Below are 24,714 nucleotides of genomic sequence, written 5' to 3' on the forward strand. Positions count from 1 at the left end.
CTGAAAAAAGTTTGTGCAAAAATAGGAGAGAAGCTAGAGAAATTTCAGGAATTTAAGCAAGTGCCAAGAATCAATATTTTTTTTTAAGACGGGCAAATTTATCATGTAAATAAATTAGGATAAATTCCACTAAATTTTTCTATATTGATAATAAAGCCTAGTATTTTAGCAAATGAAAAATGTTTAGTTGACACATAAAGAGTGGTGCACCCATCTCGCAACCAGAATCTAGAAAATTTTAAAAATTAGAATAATGCTACTTTTAGTTACCTCAATAATTCCTTTACGTGGTGCATGGATTGCTAAACATAAACAATAGTCATTTTTTCTAAGTCCAGGGTAGTTGGAACTTGTTGACGCTTTGTCTTTGTCAATCATTGCCTCCATAAAAAGACATGATGCTTCCCGGTAACCCTAACAGGTTAAGGAAAATCGTAAAAAGTAAATAGTCAACAAAATCAAAACCCAAATATACCCAATTAAAAGATGTACCTTCCAAAGTCGAACAACAACAAGTGCTTGAGTATCCAGCAAAAGAATCCTGCCAAGAGAATCTGTTATTGCAGCTAATGTACCACTAGGGCTGACAGCAAGTTTCTCTCCTTTCCTTGGTGAATCCTTCAAGCACGTCAAAGGTGACGCTGCCACAAATATGCTGCTAGAAATAAGTCAATGACAAGTAGTAACATGCACATTGATGCTGCTATTTAAATTTCCATTTCAAGCATATAATCTTTAGAATAAATTGGATCTGAAGATTGTTAAAACTAGGAAATGCAGCCAAATGTCTGAAAGTTGATATCATTAAGCATGGTAGCCTTATTAGGATTCTGCAGCAAATTGGCAACTGGATGTTCTCAGGCATGAATGAATCTTTAATCAAATTAGATTGGAAAACACGTCACATTCTCACCCCAAAAAAGAGGCACAGGAAAGAAGTTGGGTCAGTTCATCCTGCTTTAACGTGCAAATCTAACTTGAAGAGAATCAGAGAAAATTCAACGAGTTACCACAGACTGTCTTAAAGTCAGCCAAGAATATATGCACGCGGCCTTGTCCCTAATTGCAGGTCACACCTCTCCGACAAGATTAGAAACTAAAAAAAGGCCTCTCCTTGCTCGACTTAAATATCATGAACATGTATTTGAAGTCTCAATCATGTTCAATGCCATTCCCAACATATAATGACACTGCCCCAAGCACGAGACACCTTTTGACTCTCTATTTTACTATTAATTCAAAAAAAGTATAGAAAAAGGGCAGCATGATCGCTCAAACTCCATCTAATGATTATAAATTATTCTAAAAGAGGATATCAAAATGATGCATATAGGACAACAGCCTCCACAAAAATAATCCTAAAAGCATCCAATCTCTTCATCTCTCCTTTTGCTCTTCACATTAAGCAGCTGCAGCTTCTACATGTTTCCTCCCTCACTGCCGTTTCTCTATTTCAAACCTTTAACACATTTTCTATCAATCTACCATAATTGGATTTTATAAAATAACATTAGTCACTACTTTTGTCAGACATAAAAATGTTGCAACCAATTCTTTATAAATTTTGACACTAATTTAAGTGAGTCCGTTTGTTCTAGTAATGACAATTGGTTAAATAGATTGTGCCATCCAGGAGTACGATTTTATTTATCATAGTTTGATTGTTCGTGAAGAATAAGAGCAACATCATAAATTAGCTAATTAATGATGCATTAGCAGTAGCCAGAACTATGGTAGGACCAAAAATATTTCAAGGGTTAAATGTCTCTATATCCGAGTTACCATGCTTGGAAATTTTACTTTTAAGCAGCTCTTAACCAGGCCAATGAGGTCAATAACATATCCAAGCAATACAAGAAAAAGAGCATAGAGAAAGATAAATTATTTAATATTAATCCATCTTCACAATACATCAATTTATAAATTCAAATAAAATTTAAAACTTTCTTTCATGATTGGATATCTTACCGAGAATTCAGTCGTGAAAAAAAAATCAGATTCGGTAGTTCTGGCTACCATCAAATAACATATCAAATCAAGACAATCAACAATAAGAAATTCATTGCAAGACCATGTGCAAATCTATAAACAATTTCAAAACCCCACTGACCTAAAAACTAAAGCTTCATAGGCATGCAAGATTGCCAGAAATCTTACAGATGAACCATCCTCGTGAAGATTAAGATCACTCATTTATTACATAAAGCATACAAAAATAATAATAATGTGAGCAATCTGCCTACACTAAATGTTGAAGGAAAAATGGTGCGGTTCAAAAATTAATGCCGCATAGGCATCCTCTAATACTCTCGGATTACAATCCTCCTAAAATCAACAGAACAGAGTTAATATCTACAAGCAAACGAATATTCCTAATTGCACACATTCTGAGTGATCTCTTTTATCCTCATGAAAACTGAGATATGGATTCATAAGGAATAGAATTGTCTCCTGCGCATAGGTGTTGCTAGTATGAACTTTAAATAATTAAAAAAAAAAAGAATCAAAGCTCGAGTACTTGTTTTTAAGACTCGAGTTTCATCAACTACCTCACCACTAACGACAGGTTACCTTCAAGAACGAACTTTGTTGAAACCTTATTTGTCAGTTTGCATGCCTTGTTTTCTTTTACATAAAACTGACCATAAACAGCTCACGGATTCTGTCCTTGAACAGGGAAGAGGAGGTAGAAAAGATGGTGATGGTGGTGAAAGACTTTACAAGTAGAGAAATGGGTGGCTATAAATGGTTGACTTATGATGCTGAGGTATGATCTATAGTTGATGGTAGGGGGGTGATCTTTAGGTTATTATAAAGGTAGATAAATTAAAACTAGCTCAAATGGATCTAATTTAGGCTGATTTTGTTTAACTGTTTTAGAAATGGGTTTAGTTGTCACCAAATAACAATAAATAATTATGGAGGGCTAGCTAAAGATAAGTTGTTATGATCTAGAGCATCTAGTGGAATTTAAAGAGCTTTAAGGGCTTTGTGGAATACGACTAGGTGATGAGACTAGTCTTGGCCTAGAGCCTTAAGGCTTTAAAATTATTTTGATGGCTTTGTGAGGTTGGCAGCTTAGATAAAAGTGATAATGGAGAGGTTTGGGAGAAAAGTTCTAAAGAAAATATAAGCACCAAGAAATAACTAGCTTTTCCCACCAAGGAAGGTTTATACCTAGCCAACAAGCTCCAGAGTAAATTTTTTCAAATTTTTATATCATTCGAAACTAAAATTTTTCATTACATATCAATACTTCATATAAAATATAAAATGACTTTTGGGCTACCATTACTATAAAGAAAAGAAGAAAAGAAAATGGAGAGAAATTATAGCATTTAGTGGAGGAATACGCCAAACATATGCATTAACTGCATACCATTTCGAAACTAAATCAAGTGGCTGGCAGAAAAACTTGTCCCAAGGTAAAGTAAAAGTGCAAAAATGATGAAATACAAAATCTAAACTTCGAGCTTGATGTTCAAAATATTAAATTTTCTTCAAGCTTGGGCTCTTGTAATTAGATCTATCCTAGCTTAAGCATCTTGATGTGTTTGGGATCTTGCTTGACTTCTTTCAATTATGCCTCCCTTAACTTAATTATTTTGATCACCTTAAAGTCCTACATCAACTTCCATAGGCTCATATGAACTCTACATTGTAGAGTTAAAATCCAGGTAGCCAACTAAAAGCTGAGGAACACATTTCTCTAAATCCATTCTTGCCATCCAAATATCTTCGTTTGGGGTTTGGTCTTCCATTTATAAAAAACCTATGATCTGCAACTATGTTTTTAGTAACTTTTTCAATTTATGAACTCTGCCTCCATAAAAGTAAACGTGGCAAGTTTGCAAGTGGATGGTGTTGTCTCCTGCTAAAAGTATTAGACTGAACATTTGGAGGATAGCTAACTACATCATAGGATAAGATATCCTTAATATTAAAAATCAATTTGATAAGTATATCAACACACAAATCAATATGATATGCATTGGTCAAAATTTTCCTCATAATTCCAAATGATTCACTAGCTATATCATACAATTTTTATTTTTATTTTTATTTTTAATTTAGTGGATTGGTATCTTTCAGGTCTAACGAGAATTAAAACAATCACATTCTTTATATTTTTAATAGAATTATTATAAACTTGTGATCTGCAATTATATCTTTAGGGACTTCTTCCCTAATGATAGGCTCTACTTCAATAAAACTGGACTGTGAGTGATTCTAGAAGTGGATGGTGCTGTCTCTTGACAAAGTATTAGACTGAACATTTGAATATTGGCTCACTGAATTATAGGATAAGATATCCTCAATAATAAAAAATCGAGTTGATAAATATATCAATAGGAAAATCAATATTGTATGCATTGGTTCCAATTTTCCTAATAATTCTAAATGATTCACCAACCCTATCATGTAATTTCTTTAATTTAGTGGATTGGTATTTCTCTGGTCAGATAAGAATCAACATTTAATCGCCTTCTTTATATTTTTTAGTAGAATGATCATGGTCCGTTGTGTTAGCATATTTTTCCTTATAATTACTTGATTCATTATTTTATTGTGAAGGCTTTGAAAGTATTTATCAAAAGAAAACGCAACATCAGAGCATGCATGAGATGGAATGCTTGGGGATTGTGACTCGAGCATTAAATCTATGGCATGCTTAGAAGTAATATCATTAAAATTTAATAAAAGAGCAGACACCATGACATCTATGAGTCATAGAGGTTGTTTGGTTTGTTGAAAAAGGAATGCAGTGTAAAAGAAATACTTTGGTGTTGTTTGGATGAGTATGAAAAGTGCAAGCAAGTGAATGTTTGTTTTGTTGGTTTGGTTTGAAATAAAATGAATGTAGTGTAAAATTCAAAAATGGTGGTGGCGGTGGACGACCGTGGTGGTGGCGGCGGCTGCGGGTGCTGGCAAATGATAGTGGTGGTGGTTGGCGGCAATTGTGATGGACGGCGTACGATGGCAGGTAGTGACGGTGGCTGGCTGTGGTAAAGATTGCTTCTGGTAAAAATAGTTTTTGCTCAAAATTGGACGAGTTTACTTTCCATCAAAAATAAACTAAAATGCTTTACACTGTATTCCTTTTAATTTACTTTTTTTTTCACTTTACTTCAAACAAAATAGCCTCTTAAAAAGTCATATGTAACCTCTCTAAATAGATGTAGTGTATGATTAAATCATCCCTTAAGATACCAACTCCTACTTTCTCTTTTCTTAGACTACTTGAAACTATACTTAAAGTAGGCTTATTAGTATTAAGATAAAAAACAAAATCACGAAGCCTCTTAGTAGGCAATCCATTACTTATTAATTGTAGTTTCGCACCTTTCTTTGAATTTTTCTTAGGTTGAAGGTTGAATGTATACTTTTGAGATTCCAAAGTTGGCGTTTTGTTTATTGGCTTCCCTGTCATGATTTTTATAGTATTATTATTATGTTTAAACACGTAAATATTCTTCCTACCAGTCTACCCAAGAGGATAGGTGAAATATCCATGGGAAGCACATTACACTAAATCTGATCATGATAACTTCATATCTTAAGTGGAGCAAAACACCTACTGATGATGGAAAAAAGTATTGCTCACCTAGTTCATATGGAAGAGCTCATGGTGGGGTTCAAATTTCATATTTATCCAAGCTAAGGTGAAGGTAAAGATCACATTCATGATACTTTCTCCATCGTTGGAAAACTTTCACCATTTTTTATTACAAACAAAATACATGTAGGAGATATTCTTCTGTCTCCAATCTCAAATTCAATTTTTTTACTATAATCAAACACTCATAACTTGTAAGTGGAAACAATCTATAAACCTCAGCAAGAGAAAAATGGATGTCATTAAAATTATTTTCAAATCATCATCTCCAAGGATATTGGTTTCTTCTACAAATAATATCAAGGTCTTGCACTGATGCTGCATGTAACCCTTGTGACACTCAAAATATATAATATCTACAGTGGGCTTAGAACTCTCATTAATTGGAGCTTGAATCACATGAGTTCCTCTAATGGACAAAGTGGGTCTAATGATAGACCTTTGAGATGAAGTTGATGAAACATGACTCTTAGTTCTTGAAATACAGACATACTTCTTCTTTTGATCCACTAAGAAAGCAAATTAAAAGGTTTCTTTTAATATATCTACCCTAAGGCCAATGACAAACTGGTCGGCTAACTGCAAATCATTATCAGCATAATCAATCATAAAGAACAAGTCTTCAAAGATGTTCAGCTACATAGTGATTGTCATACAATCCTATTTCAAGGTGAGTAATTGCCCATTCTCTTATTATGATGTCCCACATAATACTTAGCTTTTAATATCTCTTTCATTTCTACCAAAATAAGGTTCACTCTTCTTAGCCTACTACTCATAGGTTAATGTGTTGGTGTGATAAATCTTTCCATGCCCTACTAATTTCATATTGGTACAAGTCATTCTCTAGCAATCATTTATTTTATACCAATCAAAGAAATCATCCATTTATACTAACCAATCCAGAAATTTGTTTGGATTATACACTCATCATAAATATTTCTTACGACTTTGTATCATTTTTATGGATTCTGATGTTTAAAACATCTACCATTCTAGCGAAGTTTTTGGCCTGGTCCATGAAAGTTGAATTAGGTACCATGCACTGTAAATATGATGTTTTGAAAATAATGTATGAAAAAATATGAGAGGAACATTTTTTAAGATGAGAGAGAGAGAGAGAAACTGAGAAAGAAGAAAATATAAATGTGCAATTAAAGTGAATATTAGACTAAGAGAACTTTCACGTAGGAAGGGGTACTAAACCTTTCACATCCTAAGATCTCCTTAGACATCTTAGGTCTTTTTTTGAAAAATTCTATTTAGTTTAAAAAATACCAAGTTCAACACAATTATATCATTGTGCATCGAATTTTAAATGCAAATAAAGATGACTAAAACTATCAAGCATTTTTCAGTAATTATTTTTAAGAAAGCAGGTTAACACAAGTTATTCAAAATAAGCTTATATAAATGATAATAAGCATTATCAAAGAAAAGAAAGCAAGCAACAAAAATTGATTTGCACCAGGTGTGGAGTTGTTTTATGAGTGGAAGACTCCCTCACTAAGGTAATCACTCAATTAAAGGCTAAGGTCACACCAAGGGAGAAACGCATGGCTTTACAGAGTAGTTAACTAATTGGAAGATTTTGCATTCACGATAGGCTTACATTCACTAAACATAATGGACTAAAATTGCTTTTTCAAGTTCCTACTCCTAGGCTTAGCTCTAATACTAAAGTCAATGGTGCTGGGAGACTTCATAAATGAAGTAGTGACTAGAGATGACAATGGATGGTTTGCTTATGATATGGAGGTGTGATTTATAGTTGATGGTGTAAGGGGGTTGCTTTTAGGGTTTGTATAAATGATGTAGAACAGGAGCGGGGGGAGGGGGGTTGAATTTCAAACTAGATGGAAAAGGAAGAGAAGGGGTACTTAATTAATCCCTTAAATGGAGTTCCTTTTTTTGGGAATGAATTAATTAAAATAGGAGAGAGATTGCGGGCCTTAATGGAGAAGCATTAATTAAGTAGAGAGAGGAGATAGGATAGAGGGGCAACGGGTGGAGAGAGGAGAGGATTGAGGGAAAAAGAATTAAAGAGAGCCTTGATTGGAATCTGAAATTGAGAAAGAATAATTGAAATCAAATCCAATCAGAAATTTAATTGGACTTAATTTAAACAACTTTCCTAAAATAAGAATACTAATTTAGGAAACAAATTCAAATTCAAATTAATTTGAATTTTGAATTCAAATTCATTACCATATTAAGATGTATAAAATAGAAAGGCTTTGAATACAAGATGAAATTATGGAAGCCAATGGGGGAAAGGTGGCCAGTGGCTATGGAGGTATTAGAGTTAGGGTTTGTGAGGGTGTTGGTAGTTTGGAGGTGGGGGAATGGTCAGTCAAGCTTAAGAGGGGGATGGGAATTTCGATGGGGAAGAAGAGAGGGTTGTGGGAAGAGACCGACGGGTTTGGGCGGAGGGGATGAAGCCGGCGGGATTGGAGCGAGGATGGAGATGACGATTAGAAAAAAAAATAAGGAGAAACAAAAACAAAGAAAACCGTGAGCCTGGACGCTTCCTGCAGCTGACGGGTGTTACGTTGCCCTAAACCAAGAGACTTCAAGCCACGAGCTCGGACTCATCCTGTGGCTGGTGGAAAATATGATTCCCTCCCATAGGGATCTCACCTAAGTCCTCCCAAGGAACAGAATTGCAGAACAAAATTTTTATTAAAACTTCATCATACCATTACACTAGCAAGGGCATCTATATATAAACCTCATAAATGAAAAAAAAAATAAAATAAGAGGATCATGCCCCTAGGGCTTACATAAGATTAGACCCTCAAGGATAAAAACGGAAAATGCATAATTAAAAAAAAATTATAAATAAAAATTTAAGATAACATAATACGATCACAACTGTCGATCTTCAGCTCCTCGGATAGGCATGGACGGTTGGATGTCCGCATCATTCTCCAGGGTGGAAAAGAGCTCGACTCCGTCAAGTTCACGTCTCGTGGGAGCAACTATACTCTGATTCCAAACTGATGTAGAATGGGAGCGGGGGGATGGGGTCATTTGAAATTTGAATTTCAAACTAAATGGAAAAGGAAGGGAATGGGTACTTAATTAATCCCTTAAATGGAGTTCCATTTTTTGGGGAATGAATTAATTATAATATATGTTGCACCGATACACCTGTTTATGAAGGCGTGCTGTATCCGATACACGGATACGCCTCCGATGCTCCACTGATACTTGTCAGATACGCCAAATCCGTATCCAATTAAAATACTATTTAATTTCAAAAGGCGATACGCATGTCCATTGAAAAACAAAAAAAAAATCCAAAAAAAAGGCGTATCGTATTTACTTCCGCGGTTGTGAGGAAGATTATGTCATTTCCGAGATGGATTTGAGTCTCTTGATGATATGAAAATATTAAAAATTACTAATCTTTCACTTGATGAGCCTGAATTAGAAGCTATGATATTTATTGAAGATGATATAGAAGTTCAAAGACAAACCAATGAAGAAGATAATTATATCATTCCTTCTATTGAATAGTTGAAACTTCATGTGCTAGATAATTTATGTTTATGCTTTTGTTGTTGTACAAGACATTTAATGCTTACTTATATTTTGGTATTATAAGCTACAAGGCTACAAATCATGTTGTTGTCTTTTTTTTTGTAATTTCAAATATTATGTTTTGATTGCTTTCTTAATTTTTATGTATGATTTACAAATTATAATGTCGTGTCCGCACCGTACCCGTATCCTGTATTTTTAAGAATTGACGTGTCCCGTATCTGTATCGTGTCGTATCCGTGTCGCCGTATCCGTATCGGTGCAACATAGATTAAAATAGGAGAGAGATTGGGGCTTTAATGGAGAAGCATTAATTAAGTAGAGAGAGGAGATAGGAGAGAGAGGGCGGCGTGTAGAGAGAGGAGAGGGTTTAGGGAAAGAGAATTAAAGTGGGCCTTGATTGGAATCTGAAATTGAGGAAGATTAATTGAAATCAAATCCAATCAGTAATTTTATTGGACCAAATTAAACAACTTTCTTAAAATAAGAATCCTAATTTAGAAAATAAATTCAAATTAATTTGAATTTTGAATTCGAATTCATTATATAATTAAGATGTATAAAATAGGAAGGCTTTAAAGACAAGATGAAATTGTGGAGCCAATGGGGGAAAGAAGGTGGTCGGCAGTTATTGGGGTATTTAGGGTTAGGGTTTGTGAGGGTGTTGGTAGTTTGGAGGTGGGGGGAAGATGGTCAGTTAGGCTTAGGATAGGGATGGGGAATTTCGGTGGGGAAGAAGAGAGGGTTGTGAGAAGAGGCCGATGGGTTTGGCTGGAGGGGGTGAAGCCGGCGGGATTGGAGAGAGGATGGAAATGGCGATTAGAAAAAAATAAGGAGAAACAAAAATAAAGAAAACCTTGAGCCTGGACGCTTCCTGCGACTGACGGGTGTTGCGTTACCCTTCACCAAGGGACTTCAAGCCATGAGCCCGGACCCATCTTGTGGCTGGTGGAAAATACAATTCCCTCCCATAGAGGTCTCACCTAAGTCATCCCAAGGAATAAAAGTGCATAACAAAATTTTTATTAAAACTCCATCATATTATTATACTAGCAAGTGCATCTATATATATGCCTCTGAAATAAAAGAAACTAAAATAAGACGATCATGCCCCTAGGGCTTACATAAGATTATACCTTTAAGGGTAAAAATGGAAAATGCATAATTAAAATGAAAATTACAAATAAAAATTTAAGATAACGTAGGATGATCATGGCTGTCGATCTTCAGCTCCTCGGATATGCATGGACGGTTGGATGTTCGCATCAATAAAGGTTGCAAAACTATGACTAGCTCAAATGGATCTAATATTGAATGAATAATTTAAATCATTTAGGAATTGGTTTAGGGATGGATAAATGGTAAAAAGTGATTATAGAGGGCTAGCTTAAGATATGCGGCTATGATTTAGAGCTTTTGTGATGTTTTAAGAGCTTTAAGGGATCGTGAAAGAAAGATTAATAAAACTAGGTGATTGTGGACTAGTCTTAGCTAAAAGACTTAAGGAAGGCTTTAAAATTATTTGATGGCTTTGGGTGATGATGCCTAGTAAAAATTAATTAGTTGGCGGTGGAATCCAAATGTACAAGATAAGAATAAAAATAAAAAGATTTGTTATAAAAATTGGTTTAATTGTAAAAACTTGAATAATTAGAAAAGATATAAAGAGGCATGTAAGGAATCTAAGAAAGCAATATGCGATACAAAGACCTTAGCTTTTAGTGTTTTATATAATAGATTAGATTGGAGGAAGAAAGATATATGTATAAGTTAGCCAAACAAAGAGATAGGAGTAGTAAGGTTTAGTTCAAGTGAAGTGTATTAAGGATGAAGATCAAAAAATACTTTTCTTAGAAGATGATATTCAACAAAGGTGGATGAGATATTTTGCTAAACTTTTTAATGAAGACTGTGAAAAGACGATTGACTGTAATGACCTTAGCACCCTAAATGAAAATAAAGGTTTCTGTTTTTATCGGCGTATTAGTAAAACCAAAGTTAGAAAGGCTTTAAAAAAAAATAAAGGATGGAAAAGCTATTGGACCTGATGATATTCCAATAGAGATGTGGAAATACTTAGGAGATGAAGGAATTTCTTGGCTTACTAAACTTTTTAATACTATTTTGAAGACTAAAAAGATGTCAGATGAGTCGAAAATGAGTGTGTTAGTTCCTATTTTTAAGAATAAAGGTAAAAGTGATGCACAAGATTATGCGAATTATAGAGGAATTAAGTTAATGTGTCATACTTTAAAACTATGGGAGCGGGAGCGAGTTATGGAGCATAGGTTGCGGCGTGATACTAATGTTTCTCAAAATCAATTTAAATTCATGTCGGGTAGGTCGACTATGGAAGCCAGACATTTGTTAAGAGGTATGATGGAGAAATATAGAAAAAATAAGAAGGATCTACATATGATATTTATTGATTTAGAAAAAGCATATGATAAAGTTCCAAGAGAAGTTCTATGGAGTGTTCTTGATAAGAAAGGAGTTAATAACGCTTATATTCAAATCATTAAAGATATGTATGCAAGAGTTATTACTTGTATTCAAACACAAGGTGGTTTGACCAAGTATTTCCCTATTTGGATTGGGTTACATCAAGGATCAGCCTTAAGCCCTTATCTTTTTTGCTTTAGTCATGGATGTTCTCACTAGAAATTTGCAAGAGGATGTACCATGGTGTATGCTTTTTGCTGATGATATTCTTCTTCTTGATAGAACTAGAGAGGGAGTTGAAGGTAAACTTGAATTATGGAGGTCAACCTTAGGGTCTAAAGGTTTTCGCTTGAGTAGATATAAAACGGGATATATGGACTGTAATTTTAGTAGTAATAGTGATACGGTGGAACATGAACTTTTTTTTTATATGATACCTTACTAATTGAATGAAAAAAATGAGATAGATAAAAGAAAGTGATTTGGCTAATACTACTTTATTCCAAACCAAATCTTAGTAATTAGAGTAATTAGTAATTGGTAATCGTTCTTGAACTAAGCAAGGGTTTTTTTCTTTTTTTCATTTGATTTGTTGAATCCATAACTGTTTGAATTGTGTAATCTCCAATTATTGACATTGGTAACCGACCTAAAGAAATTTGATTCTCATTTCATTCGAGGGGATTGTGACTTTGGGCGATCAAGTCATTAATAAGAGTACATGTTTTAGATATCTTGGATCTATTGTTCAAAGTGATGGTGAAATAGATATTATCAGCAGAATTCAAGTTGGATGGTTGAAGTGGAGGAATGCATCGGGCTTGTTGTGTGATAAAAAAGTACCCCTCAAACTTAAGGGAAAATTCTATAAGATGGTGGTGAGGCCTGCAATGCTTTATGGTGTCAAATGTTGGCCATTAAAAGAGAAGCATAATACTAAGTTAAGTGTGGCAGAGATGAGGATGCTCAGGTGGATGAGTGGATTTACCCTTAGAGATACGATATGAAATGAGCATATACGTGAAAAGGTTGGAGTAGCTCCAGTAGAAGATAAGATCAGAGAGAGTCGCCTTAGATGGTTTGGTCACATAAAATAATAGCCTTTCCATGACCCGGTTAAAAAAGTAGAGGTATTAGATTTAACTTAGGTTAAGAAAGGTAGAGGAAGACCTAAAAAGACTTGGTTAGAAAATATTAGAAATGATCTTTTTTTAATAGGTTTAAATGAGAATTTGACTTTTAATATGACACAATGGAGAAAAATGATTCATGTAGCTGACCCCACGTAGTGGGATAAAGGCTTGATGTTGTTGGTGATGATGCCTAGTCTTGGGAGATGGCTAAGGTGAAACAGAAAATGATGGATACATGGATAGGTTTGGCAATAAACTCCAACCAACAAAAGAATAATTCTCAATAATTTTTTCTAACAATCAAAATTGAAATTTTTTTTATATATATCAAAACTATATATAGAGTTTAAAATGACCCTCAGACTACACTTAGTCAAAAAAATGAAAATTTTTGGATGAAAAAAAGACTATTGATGGAAGAAGATGCTAACCATCCATTTAATGGTCAGCCAAAACCTTGTCTAAAGGTGAAAAAAAAAGTGCAAAAATTATAGAATACAAAATTGAAACTTCGAAATTTAAAATATGAAATTTTCTCCATCCTTGGGCACTTATAATTGGACCTGTCCTAATTTGAGCATTTTGATGTGCTTGGGCCCCTATTAGAGTTCTAGTAATTGGGCCTCTCTTAGTTTGATTATTTTGATTATCTTGATGTTCTACATCAATTGGTATTCTATTTTGGGCTCAATCTTAAGCATTGCATTATAGAGATATTAATTAGATAATACAGCAGAAACTATTCTGAATGTCAATTTTAAAGCTTCGGTTATTCTTTTTTCTGAATTTCTCAGTAACGCATTAAAACCACCACAACAGTTTACAAGCTTATCTTAATAATAGTATAGCCATTACCAAAGCAAAGTCAATCAATATGGGACAAATGTAAAATTTCTGATTTGTTTTCAGTTATTGCAAATGTTAACTGGAACTGAACTGTACTAACTATACATGGAGGAATTCTTTTCAAAACTTACTTGCTTGTCCTACTGTAAAAATATGTAAGACTTTTACTATACATTGCGCCAGATTGTGTTGTTCATTCTAACTGTTTAGTAAATATGTATATTCCTGCAAGTGACAGATCTTTAAGTATCTTTTTCTCCATCATCATATGGTGTCAAAATGGCAGCAAAATTTTAAAAACAGCATTTATTTAAATTTAAATTATACAAAACGATGGTTAAAAAAAATTTTTAGCAAATCATACTAAGTTGCCACATGGCTGGCGATTTGCGTGCCACCCAGGCAAGTTGCCCGCCAGATGGCGACCTGCTGGATTTTTTTCCACAGTACTAATGTAAAGAAAATGATAACTATATGTTTTTTTTGCTGCTATTATAAGAGTTTTTTTAATTTCTTTTAGTTTATATTTTGAAATCTAAAAAATATTTTATAACACTAAAAAAATTATTTTTTTTATTTGAAGTTTTGGTTCCTCATCTTCCAAAACATATTAATTGAATTAATTGCAATCAACTAAATCATAAAGTGTAATAACTAGACTTTCATAAAGTCTAGTAACCAGACTTTAAATGCTTGTTCTTCTCAATTAGAATTATGATGGTTCTTTTTCGAAAACACAACTTATTAACTTTATCAAAAGAATTTTATTCATTGATTTTTTGTATGCTATTTAGTTTTGTAGAATATTTTTTAGATTTCAAAATATAAACTAAAAGAAATTAAAAATATGTTAGAATGGTAACAAAAAAATACAAATAGTTATAATTTTTTTCGTATTGTTTACTCCATGGAATAAATTCAATCACATGGGTGGGGGGGAAGGGGCGACTTGCCTATGTGGCACACAAATCAATAGCCACATGGTGACTTGATCTAATTTGCTAAAAAAAATTAACTTCAGTTTTATATAATTTAAATTTAAATAAATGTTGTTTTTAAAATTTCGCCCAAAATGGCATACATTAACTCATTGAGAAAGAGCCTTCAATTCCATCCAAAATGCCATCCATAAATTGTTAACTACAAAAAATATTTTCCTTTTTGTGTGAAATGACAATAGAAGAATTTAAAATACAAAGGACAACTGAAGGACATATATAAAGAAATGTCTTTAGATGGAGGCACCACATAGTTTTGGGTCTGGGTATTTGTCATGATAGTGATTTTGCAGTTTAATTAAGTGTCATTTGGTAATCAACAACAACAAAAATATCAGTCTGCACGGATAACTCTTATAAATACATTTATATGGTCATGTTCTAGACTTCTAGTTTTGGTGCTTAGCAGTAGCATACTTTAAGCTATTTTCATTATACACAAATTCATACTTAAAAACGGAATAGGAATACAGCTGTAGGTTGATTGCTATTGTAAATAGTTTATGTACATTAAACCAAAATGTCCATTAGGGTAAAACTAAGCAAAAGAAAACCAATGCAAGTGGATTCCGACCTTTGGCAAATGGCTGCGAAGCCACTTGAGGCTTCTTTAAAGGTTTCTGCTCACTTCGCCATATCATTCTTGAAACTGATGCCAGCGTTGAAAAAGTAGCAGGCACAACCTTCGATAGAATTGTTCCAACTATAGACCGGCTTCTATCCTCGGAAAGCCTTTTCACCAGAGACAGGAAATCAGAAACATGCCGAGTTCTATGAAACTACAAAAATCATAACAGCAACTTCAGAAGTCCCACTCCGAAAAGATTCCACATTTATCTAAACTAACCTAAAAGCTGAAATTACGGCATCTTCTCCAACAGCAATTGCGCAGTAATAACGTTGACTCGACTGCCCAGCAATAAAAGGAGCTGAATTCAATACCAGCATGGCCTCAGATATGATCCCTTAAAATTATATCTTTAGCAGAAAAAGGATGGCATTTAAGAAAGGAGGAAAGCTCAAGAGAAAATTAACTACTAGTACCAGCTCTATTCAGAAGAAGGGTATATACCTGGAGCTCCATCAATGGAGGAGGCATTATCCCCACAATTGCAGCATCAACGCATGACCCGTACTTGCTTACATTCCACAGCTGGAACGGTATCCTCCGATAGGGACTATCATCGTCGTCCTCACTTGCAAGCCTGTTATTCCACATCTGAGACCCCTCCTCTTCTAACCATCTTCGAAACAGGCTCTGCGCTACAGCATAACCTCATTAAAAGGGAAAAAAACATATAATTTCTTGTATAAAGAAAACATTCATCATAAAAGCATATTCCTTAATGGAAAATGACCTGTATATCCGAGCCATCAAAGCGAGCAACAGCCCCAGATAAAACTACGCAAAGTTCTTCAGAAGAAGTTGCAGCACCAGTAGCATCCAACAGGGATTCACCCCTCTTTTCCCGGAATCTCAACCTTAAAATCCGGCCGGGATGTACGATCTACAAGAAAGTAACACAGATGTGAATGAAAACTAGAGAGCATAACAAAATTAGTAGAAGAAGAAAAATAACATGCCTGTTTGTGGATAAGAACACCGGAGAGAGAGTAAATAAGGAGGGATCCAGAGGAGGTGCCGAGGGCGAGGGCCAATAGATCGGCGAAGGGAAGCCATTCAATAGCGGAAATGCGGCCCTCTTCAGCGGAGAGGGATGGGCGGACGGTGGTTGGGCGACGGAAAGAGGATGGATCGAGTGGAAGGAGAAGAAGGAGGGAGAGGGAGGTGTGAGCTAAAGCGAGGGCGTGGGGGTGTAGAGCGGAAAGAAGGGAAGAGTCGGAGAGCCATCCCTCGCGCTCACCAGCGCCTAGGTCTTCGAGCTCGCTGCAAGCGATGCAGCAAAGCTCGGTGAAGTGGCTCCGCCGCGCCAGGGCGGCGGGCAGAAAGAAGAAGAAGAAGAAGAGAGAGAGAGAGAGAGAGAGAGAGAGAGAGAGAGAGAGATTTGGTGCCGAATCCGAACGCTCCTATCCAATTAATGGAAATTGATTTGGAGGAGGGCGTTTCTTTTTACAACCAGAAGATATGCTCAGAGTACGTGGGGGCTGAAATAAGTAAGAAGGCGTCGAGGAAACATAACAGTTCAAAGAAGTGCTGTCATAGGAGAAGATAAATTTAGGAAAATGTAGGCTTCAACTTATCGGTAAAATTCAAATCCCTCTAAGAGTTTGAAGCATTCATATTTGTCCACATTTCTTTACAACATGGTAGGAATTAGTGCGAACAATGATATTTTGTGCGTATTTTATGCGTACTTACTGTGTATTTTGTGTGTATGTACTCCTTATTTTGTGCGTATGTACTACATATTTTGTACGTACGTACTCCGTATTTTGTGCGTATTTACTGTGTACTAACTGCGTATTTTGCGAAAGTTCGTATAGATTGTTAGACCTTATAGAACTGTCCCTTAACAAATCAAGAAGGGGGGGAGGAAGGGTGAATTTGTTATTTAAAACAAAATCTTGAATTTTGAAAAACTTTTTTTTAATCTTTCTAGAAGATTAAAAACACTAATTTTGAAATATGCAGTTATTTATAGAAATGACTTTCACGAATAATCTTTCAACCACAAATATAAATAGCAGTGAAATAAAATGCAGGAAAAATAAAAGATAACAGAAGAACACCAAATTTTGTAGATGTTCGATCCAACTAGACCTACATTCACTCCCTAGAGACTCATCTAGGTATTGCACTAAATAATAGTAACTTTCTTTTTGCCCCCACAGCAAGGCGGAGAAGTCCTTACAAACTCTCTTCCACCAACCCGGTGCAGCAAAGAATCGTCGCCTTTTACACTCTCCAAGTGATGATAACGTACATTCTCATCTTTTTTCGCCCACTAGGTGAATGCAGAGTACCTACACGTCCTTTTTTACCCTCATGGTGAAGATAGAGAACCGTCATGTCTTTTTCACCCTCCTAGTGAAGGTAGAAAACCTTGATCCAGTCTTGAAGGTATTCTCTCAAGAGATTCCAAAGAAGTTGGGAAGAAATTAGAAGAAGAACAAAGAGATCCTCACTTTGGGCAGCCTTGTGAATCCCTCATAATTCCCTTTCACTAGATCTCTCACTCTCCAATCTCAAAATCTCTCTCAAACACACTCCCAATAGTCACTCTCAGGAGAAAATTCGAAGCAAAAAAGATAGGGATGACAGTTTTGGGACTCTATTTATAGAAAACACATGAAAAATTGTTCAAAAATTGAATTTTTAAGAGAATCGTCCATGGTTTGTATTGTACGATCGAAGATCGTCCGGTACGAATAGTTCAAAAATCATGGCTTCGTTTGGTACGAACTTAGTTTCGTACACTGTGGGTCATCTATACGACTTGATATCTTACAGTACATATAGTTAAAAATGAACAAGTTTGTATGGAATGATCAGGTATGAACCTGATTTTGTACACTATGAGTCGTCTGTACAAATTGACATCGAACAATACAAACAGTTCAAAATAACTGACCATCGTTTGGTACGATATGGTACAAACCAAATTTTGTATGTTGTCTGTCATATGTACGAATTGACATCGTATAATACGAACATTTCAAAATAACTGTCTATCATTTAGTTCGATCTAATATGAACCAAATTTCATACACTGCCGGTCGTCTATATGACTGACATCATACAGTACAAATAGTTCAAAAATGAATAAGTTTGTATGGTACGATCTGGTATGAACCTGATTTTGTATACTGACAGTCATCTGTACGACTGTATATCGTACAGTACGATCAGTTAAGAAAATCAAGCTATGGCTTGAGTAACCAAATTATGGAGAAAAACTAAGTCCAATCATGCATTATGATTAGTTTTTTTAAAAAAATTTATCACTCTCCCCATGTGTGTGTATGGTTTCCCAATAATAATTACACTTGCTCAGACTTGAAAAATAAAAAAAAAGATATATAGACTCTTTTACATGAAATCATATTCTATCTTGTCTTGAAGTCTTCAACAATTTGAAGTAATATATGATTTTTGTGAAATGTTAGTACTCATAGGATCAACCAGAAATATCTAATATATGTTAGGAGAAAAATAATAAAATCATAACAATAATATTTTGTTATCATAAAAAAACACAATCTTAATCTTAATTACTGAATTGCAATAATCTCCACTTTTTTTATGATTGCAAAAATAATTATTATTTGAATAACAAATTAAAATTATTTTCTCTTAAACTCCCCTTAAATGAATGAAAACTAAAAATCATGAGGATAAATAAAATTTCATCCCTCTTTTTATTTTTAATTTTTAAAAATAAACATAAAACAAAGTATAAAGCAAAATAAACAAAAAAAAAATGCAAACACTAAAAAGACCTAAAATAAACAAGCATGACACAAAATCAAGTTCAAAAGAAAACTTCAAATAAACATAACCATAAATAACCTCCCTCTGATAGTACCAACATAGAACTAAAAAAAAAACTTCAAATCAAAAAAAAAAAAAAAAAAAAAAATACAAACCAGAAGACTTTAAACAAACACAAATAATAACCTCTCTCTTTTGACATCAACAAAAAGGAAAGACAAATAAAAAAAAAAACTTTTGAATATGAAAGTTAGTATTAATGAATTTAAAAAGCTGATAAAGAAAAGAAATTTAAAAATTTGCAAGTCTAAGATTAAATTCTTGAAACAAATACTCTTTTTAAACTCATATTTTAAAATAAAAAATAAATGAGATAAGAATAGTTGATCAAATTCGATGTTAATTCTAGAGAGTAGAATATCAAAAAGAATTATCGTTAAATTAAACAAAAACACCGATTCAAATTCAATAGTTGAACTTTATTATTAAATATATAAATTTTTCTAAGAAGTAGAGATATAGAGAAAAGAACTAGATATAGTGTTGGCTCATTTTATGCCTCTTGATCAACTATAATTGAGAATTTTTATTGTCTAAATTGCATATCTTTTGATTTTGAACTTTATTTGGCAAGCATTGCGCATCTTTCAAGTTGGGCTCATTTTGTACCTCTTTTCAAATTTGACATTCTTTGTTCATCTTGTGACATTATATTCTTTCCATAACCTAAATCAATAAATTTTAGCTTGTGTGAATATTTTTAAAATAAAAGAAAAAAAAAATCTCGTATAAGGAAAAATAAACCACAACATAAAATTATATAGATAATAATAAAAATAATAGTTTGAACAAGAAAATAAAAAGAAATAAGGTTACCTTTCTGCAATAATTATAATTATGAGACAAATGTCTTATTAGAACATCAAAAAAGATTTCCTTATCTAGATCTCATTATAATTTGATTTATAGTTAGAGTAAAGAAAAAGATTTAGTAAGGAAATAAGTTTGTGATGCAAAAATTATAAAATTGTAATTCTTTGAAAGAACATTTTAGATTAATCAGTATTAACTCATTAATTGATAATTCTAGAAAAAAAGAAATAAAAACTTAGTAATAACCAAACACACATTTTTTTAATAATACAAACTAAAAATATAAAGAAAATACAACACACTAAAAAACTAAATCAACTAAAAAGCAAGACAAGAACTAATAGCAACTAAACATACAATCATAAACTAAAAAATAAAACGTACAACAAATTGTAACTAAACTAATAATTTGGAGGATCTTGATCTTGAGGAGGCTGTGGATGACTGAATTGTGTGAAGTAGCTACTTGAGTGTTGAGAAAATCAAAGTGCCCTCTAACCCAGCCCACATCTTCGTTGTATCTGTAATCATGCTAGTCCAGATGTGTCAAAACTTGATCAAAATTTTGATCTATATGAGATTTGAGGCGATCAAATCTCTATATCATACCTTGATATAACTGTTGATTATGTCCAGGAGTAGGAGCAAGTATATGTGCGGTTCCTCCATCAAACTCTTCTCCTTCATCCCATTGCGCCCGGTGAGAAAGAATTTGAAATGAGGCATCAGTGAAATAAATAGGTAGGTTATTTGGGGGTTCAAGATGAATGAGGATGTATTTCTTTTTAAGAATGTAGGCAACCAGGTGTCTTAGAGCTACATTCTTCTTTCTTCTGGTGGCAGAGAGTCTAATATCAAACAAATTATTGTTGTAGTACAGGACCAACTAGGCTTCATCAATTTGAGTGTTTTTCAGTATACAATATGTAATGAAGGAAAACATAGGGTTAATATTGATTTGATTACCATCTTTAGGAATGATTGAAATTCTTAAGACTTGCTAAATGATCATAGCATTTTGATTCAGTGTAAAAACAAGAGGTAAATTTGAGATGGAAGGTATACCCCTAAGAATTTGATTAACAATGGTCCAACCATAATCACTTCTAGATATCATTGAATGAGGCCTAATTCCTTTAGTCCTAAGATGTAGAAAAGTCTCCAAATCTCCCTTGGTAATTTCAATATGTTGATGAAAAATGTAAGAGGTCATTATCATGTTGTTTTCTCACATTCTTAGATTGGGAAGAAAATAGTAAAAAGTCTTAGAATGAAATGCATAGATTAAAGTGTGAAAGAAAGAGAATTGAGTGGAGTTCAAAAGGGGCATGATTTGAAAACTAATGTCTTATTGAATCAGAAGATGAGAAGGGGTAATCTTAGCCTGAACAAACTTATCAAAGGCTTGTTCATTCTCCCTAGATAGAATATTTTCATCTCGTTCAAAATGAGATGATCCACCCTTGGAAGGTCATGATCATTTTCTATTGCTTGCCATTTTGAGAAAAAGTTTGAACACAAGAATTGAAAGGGACTAGAGATGAAAAGATTGAAAATTTTAAAGAACAAACTCCAATTTATAGAATTTAAACTATTTAGTACATTCGTACATATGATTTAGATCTTTGTACAGGACGATCTTTGGTTTGTACATACAAATGAAAGTGGTTAAAAATAGTTATCATTGCGAAACATCTTTTCGTAAAGCTTCTTTATGATGAGACGTTTCGTATGATATTTTGACCAAACTGATCATACATACAAGCAGGTGTTCATATGGGACAATCAGTTAATAATGTTTGTACCTAATAGTTGAGATCGTCCACATGCAAAATGACAACTAGATTGTACATACAAATAGGTGTTCATATAGACGATGCTTGAAAAATAACTATCATTAGAATACCCGTAAGGATCATACAGATGATAAATTGATGGTTCTTACATATAAACATGTGTTTGTATTGTACGATCAATAACATAACATATTTTTGTCTGCCCAATGCATAAAAGAAATCATGTGAAATATGGAGAATTCGTACAGTACAAATTGTGTTTGTACAGTACGAATAGATAAAGAAATTTATTTTTTTACATGATTATTAAGATACTCTTCAAAAATAAATTCATACAAGATTTAAGTTTGGCTACAGGGGTAAAAGTTTCCTCAAAATCAATTCCTTATATTTGATATTACTCGGCCACCAATCTTATCTTGTTTATAACTACTACACCTGTAACATTCATATTATTTTTGAAAACCCACTTAGTTCCAACAATACTTTAATTTTGAAGTCTTTTTACTAATTCTCAAATATCATTTCTAATAAATTAATTCAATTCTTCTTGCATAACTAAAATAAAAAATTCACCTGAAAGTGTTTGATTCATATTAGTGGGTTCAATCATTAAGATAAATGCTGAGCGGTTCACTTCTTTGCTAAGCCCAAGCCTAGTCCTAACACTATCACTTGGGTCTCCTAAAATAAGTTCTTTATAATGACTTTTAAGATATTTCTATTCTCTAGACAACTTATTTTTAGTTTTAACCTTTTATTCAAGAGTTACATTTTTAATTCCTTGGGTATTCTCTTCAATATCTTCTTCTTCTAACTTAGACCCTCCATAAATATCAAATTCATAAAAAACTACATGAGTGATTTCCTCTACTACCAATGTTCATTTATTAAAAACTCTATAGGAATTGCCAACACTTGAATATCACAAAAAAAATTTCTCATTAGATTTAAGATTAAATTTTCCTAAAAGAGTTTTCCCATTATTATGAATGAACACTTTACATCTAAAGACATGTAGGTGTGAGAGGTTGGGTGTTTTATCTTTAAGAAGTTCATAGGGTGTCTTATTTAACTTAGATATAATGTTCACCCTATTCATAACATAATATTTGTATTAACTGCTTCAGCCCAAAAATATTTAGGAAGTGAATATTCAGTCAACATGGCTCTAGTAGATTCTACCAAAGTTTTGTTCTTCCTTTCAACAACTCTTTCTATTAAGCAGTCATAGGGGTTGAAAAGTTGTGATCTATCCCATGCTTTTATAGAAAAATTTAAATTTTTTATTTTTTTATTCTCCTCTATGATTACTATGAATTACAAGAAATTCACAACCTAAATTCCTCTGAATCGAAGTAGAAAAATTTCTAAATTCTTTAAATGATTCACTCTTATGAGATAAGAATCTAATCCAAGTGAATCTTGAATATTAATCAATAATTATATACCTAAAAATTTTTCTCCTAGATTTACAGTGCTAATAGGTCCAAAGAGATCCATGTGAAGAACTTCTAAGGGTTTGCTATTCTAACATCCTTAATTGAATGAAAAGGGAACTTGACTTATTTCCCTAATTAACATGCTTACATAGGTGATTCTTAGTGAAATCTAATTTGGGTATGCCTCTTACAGATTCCTTCTAGGTAATCTTCTTAAGATTTTTTATGCTTGCATGACAAAGTCTTTTATGTCATACCATGATTCATTAGTAACAATTTTTAGAAAGAAAGTATTAAAAGATTTAACATAAATTAAATCAAGTATGTAAACATTATTTACCCTATCTCCATGCAACACATCAACTCCATTTTGGTTTATAATGTAGCTTGTAGGCAAAAAATTTGTATTAAAATCTTTATCACAAAGCTAACTAATACTTAACAAGTTATATTTCAAGCCTTCTACTGATATAATATTTTCAATCAGAAAATTATTTGTATTGCCAATCATACATATTCCTACCACTCTCCTAATGGTGTTATATCCAAGTGTCACTTTGCCTCATATCTTGGCCTCCAGTAGTATAAATTGATTTGCATCTCCAGTCATATATTTTGAACATTCGATGTTCAGGTACCAAATGCTCCCATGAAGGCTTGAATGAGAGCGCTTCTACAAAATTATCAAACGTTAGACTTGGGAACCCATATTTATTTGGGTTCACCTCTTGACACTGATATTTTAGATGCATGTTTGATATATTATGATTGATACATCTTAGGTCTCCACTTGAAATATGTTCAACTATGAATAGCATAAGTGTGGGAAATATGCCCCATATTCCACATAAAAAATATTTAACACAATGAAAAGAATTTACCAATCTATGTGAGTTATAATATCTTTTCCTAGATTTTGAAACTATATGCTTTTGAATAGGATTATAAAATTGTTCAAGTGTGAGAGGTGTCTTATCTTCCTTAAAAGCTTTCAATTTTACTTTAAGATATGAGTTTGCACTTTCTAAAACTAAATTTTCAACTTTCAACTCATGTTCTTTTTGATCTGATTCAGTTATAAACAACTTAAAATCATTTTCAAGTTTATTATAAGATATTTTCAATAAATAACGCACCTTATTCAAATTATCAAATTCATATTGTAAAGTTATGTGATTGTTATCTATGTTTGCATGATCTTTTTTCAAATTTTCATACTCCTTTTATAAATTCAAATACTCAATGTTAAGATTTGCATGTAATTTTTTGAGTTTCCTATATGCATTATGGATTTTCTCAGAAATATCAAATAATTCATCATAGGATATATCACATACCTCTTATTGATCTGAATGATCAAGCTTATCTTCTACTAAGCACAAGTTTATAACCTCCTCTTTTTCTTTTATTTTTGAAGAGTCTGAAGTTGAGTCAGCCCAAAAAGAACTTTACAATCTCTTCTTTCCTTTTTTGATGTGAATTTTCTCGTCAACTTTCTCCTTGTTAGGATTAGCTTTGAGATTTGGGCAATTTGTCTTTACATGTCCGGACTTTCTGTATTCATAATAAATAACTTCATTAGAAATCCTTAGACTTTTAATGAACTTACCTTTGTTCCAATGCTGATG

General features: G+C 33.2%; 1 protein-coding gene across 1 annotated transcript in view; it reads right to left on the minus strand.

Annotated features, from left to right (window-relative positions):
- Nucleotides 1-270: 270 nt before the first annotated feature.
- The window catches only part of LOC110113854 (rab3 GTPase-activating protein non-catalytic subunit), a gene marked incomplete at its 3' end in the record, with an annotated part of 52,947 nt that continues 28,503 nt past the window's right edge, over nt 271-24,714 (minus strand). Inside the window, 7 exon segments of the mRNA XM_020846560.2 lie at nt 271-414; nt 493-641; nt 15,157-15,314; nt 15,430-15,491; nt 15,655-15,840; nt 15,941-16,090; nt 16,167-16,610. Coding sequence (XP_020702219.2) covers nt 271-414; nt 493-641; nt 15,157-15,314; nt 15,430-15,491; nt 15,655-15,840; nt 15,941-16,090; nt 16,167-16,610 — 1,293 coding nt within the window.

Source organism: Dendrobium catenatum, unplaced genomic scaffold (assembly GCF_001605985.2).
Source record: "Dendrobium catenatum unplaced genomic scaffold, ASM160598v2 fragScaff_scaffold_1400, whole genome shotgun sequence".
Lineage (NCBI taxonomy): Eukaryota > Viridiplantae > Streptophyta > Magnoliopsida > Asparagales > Orchidaceae > Dendrobium > Dendrobium catenatum.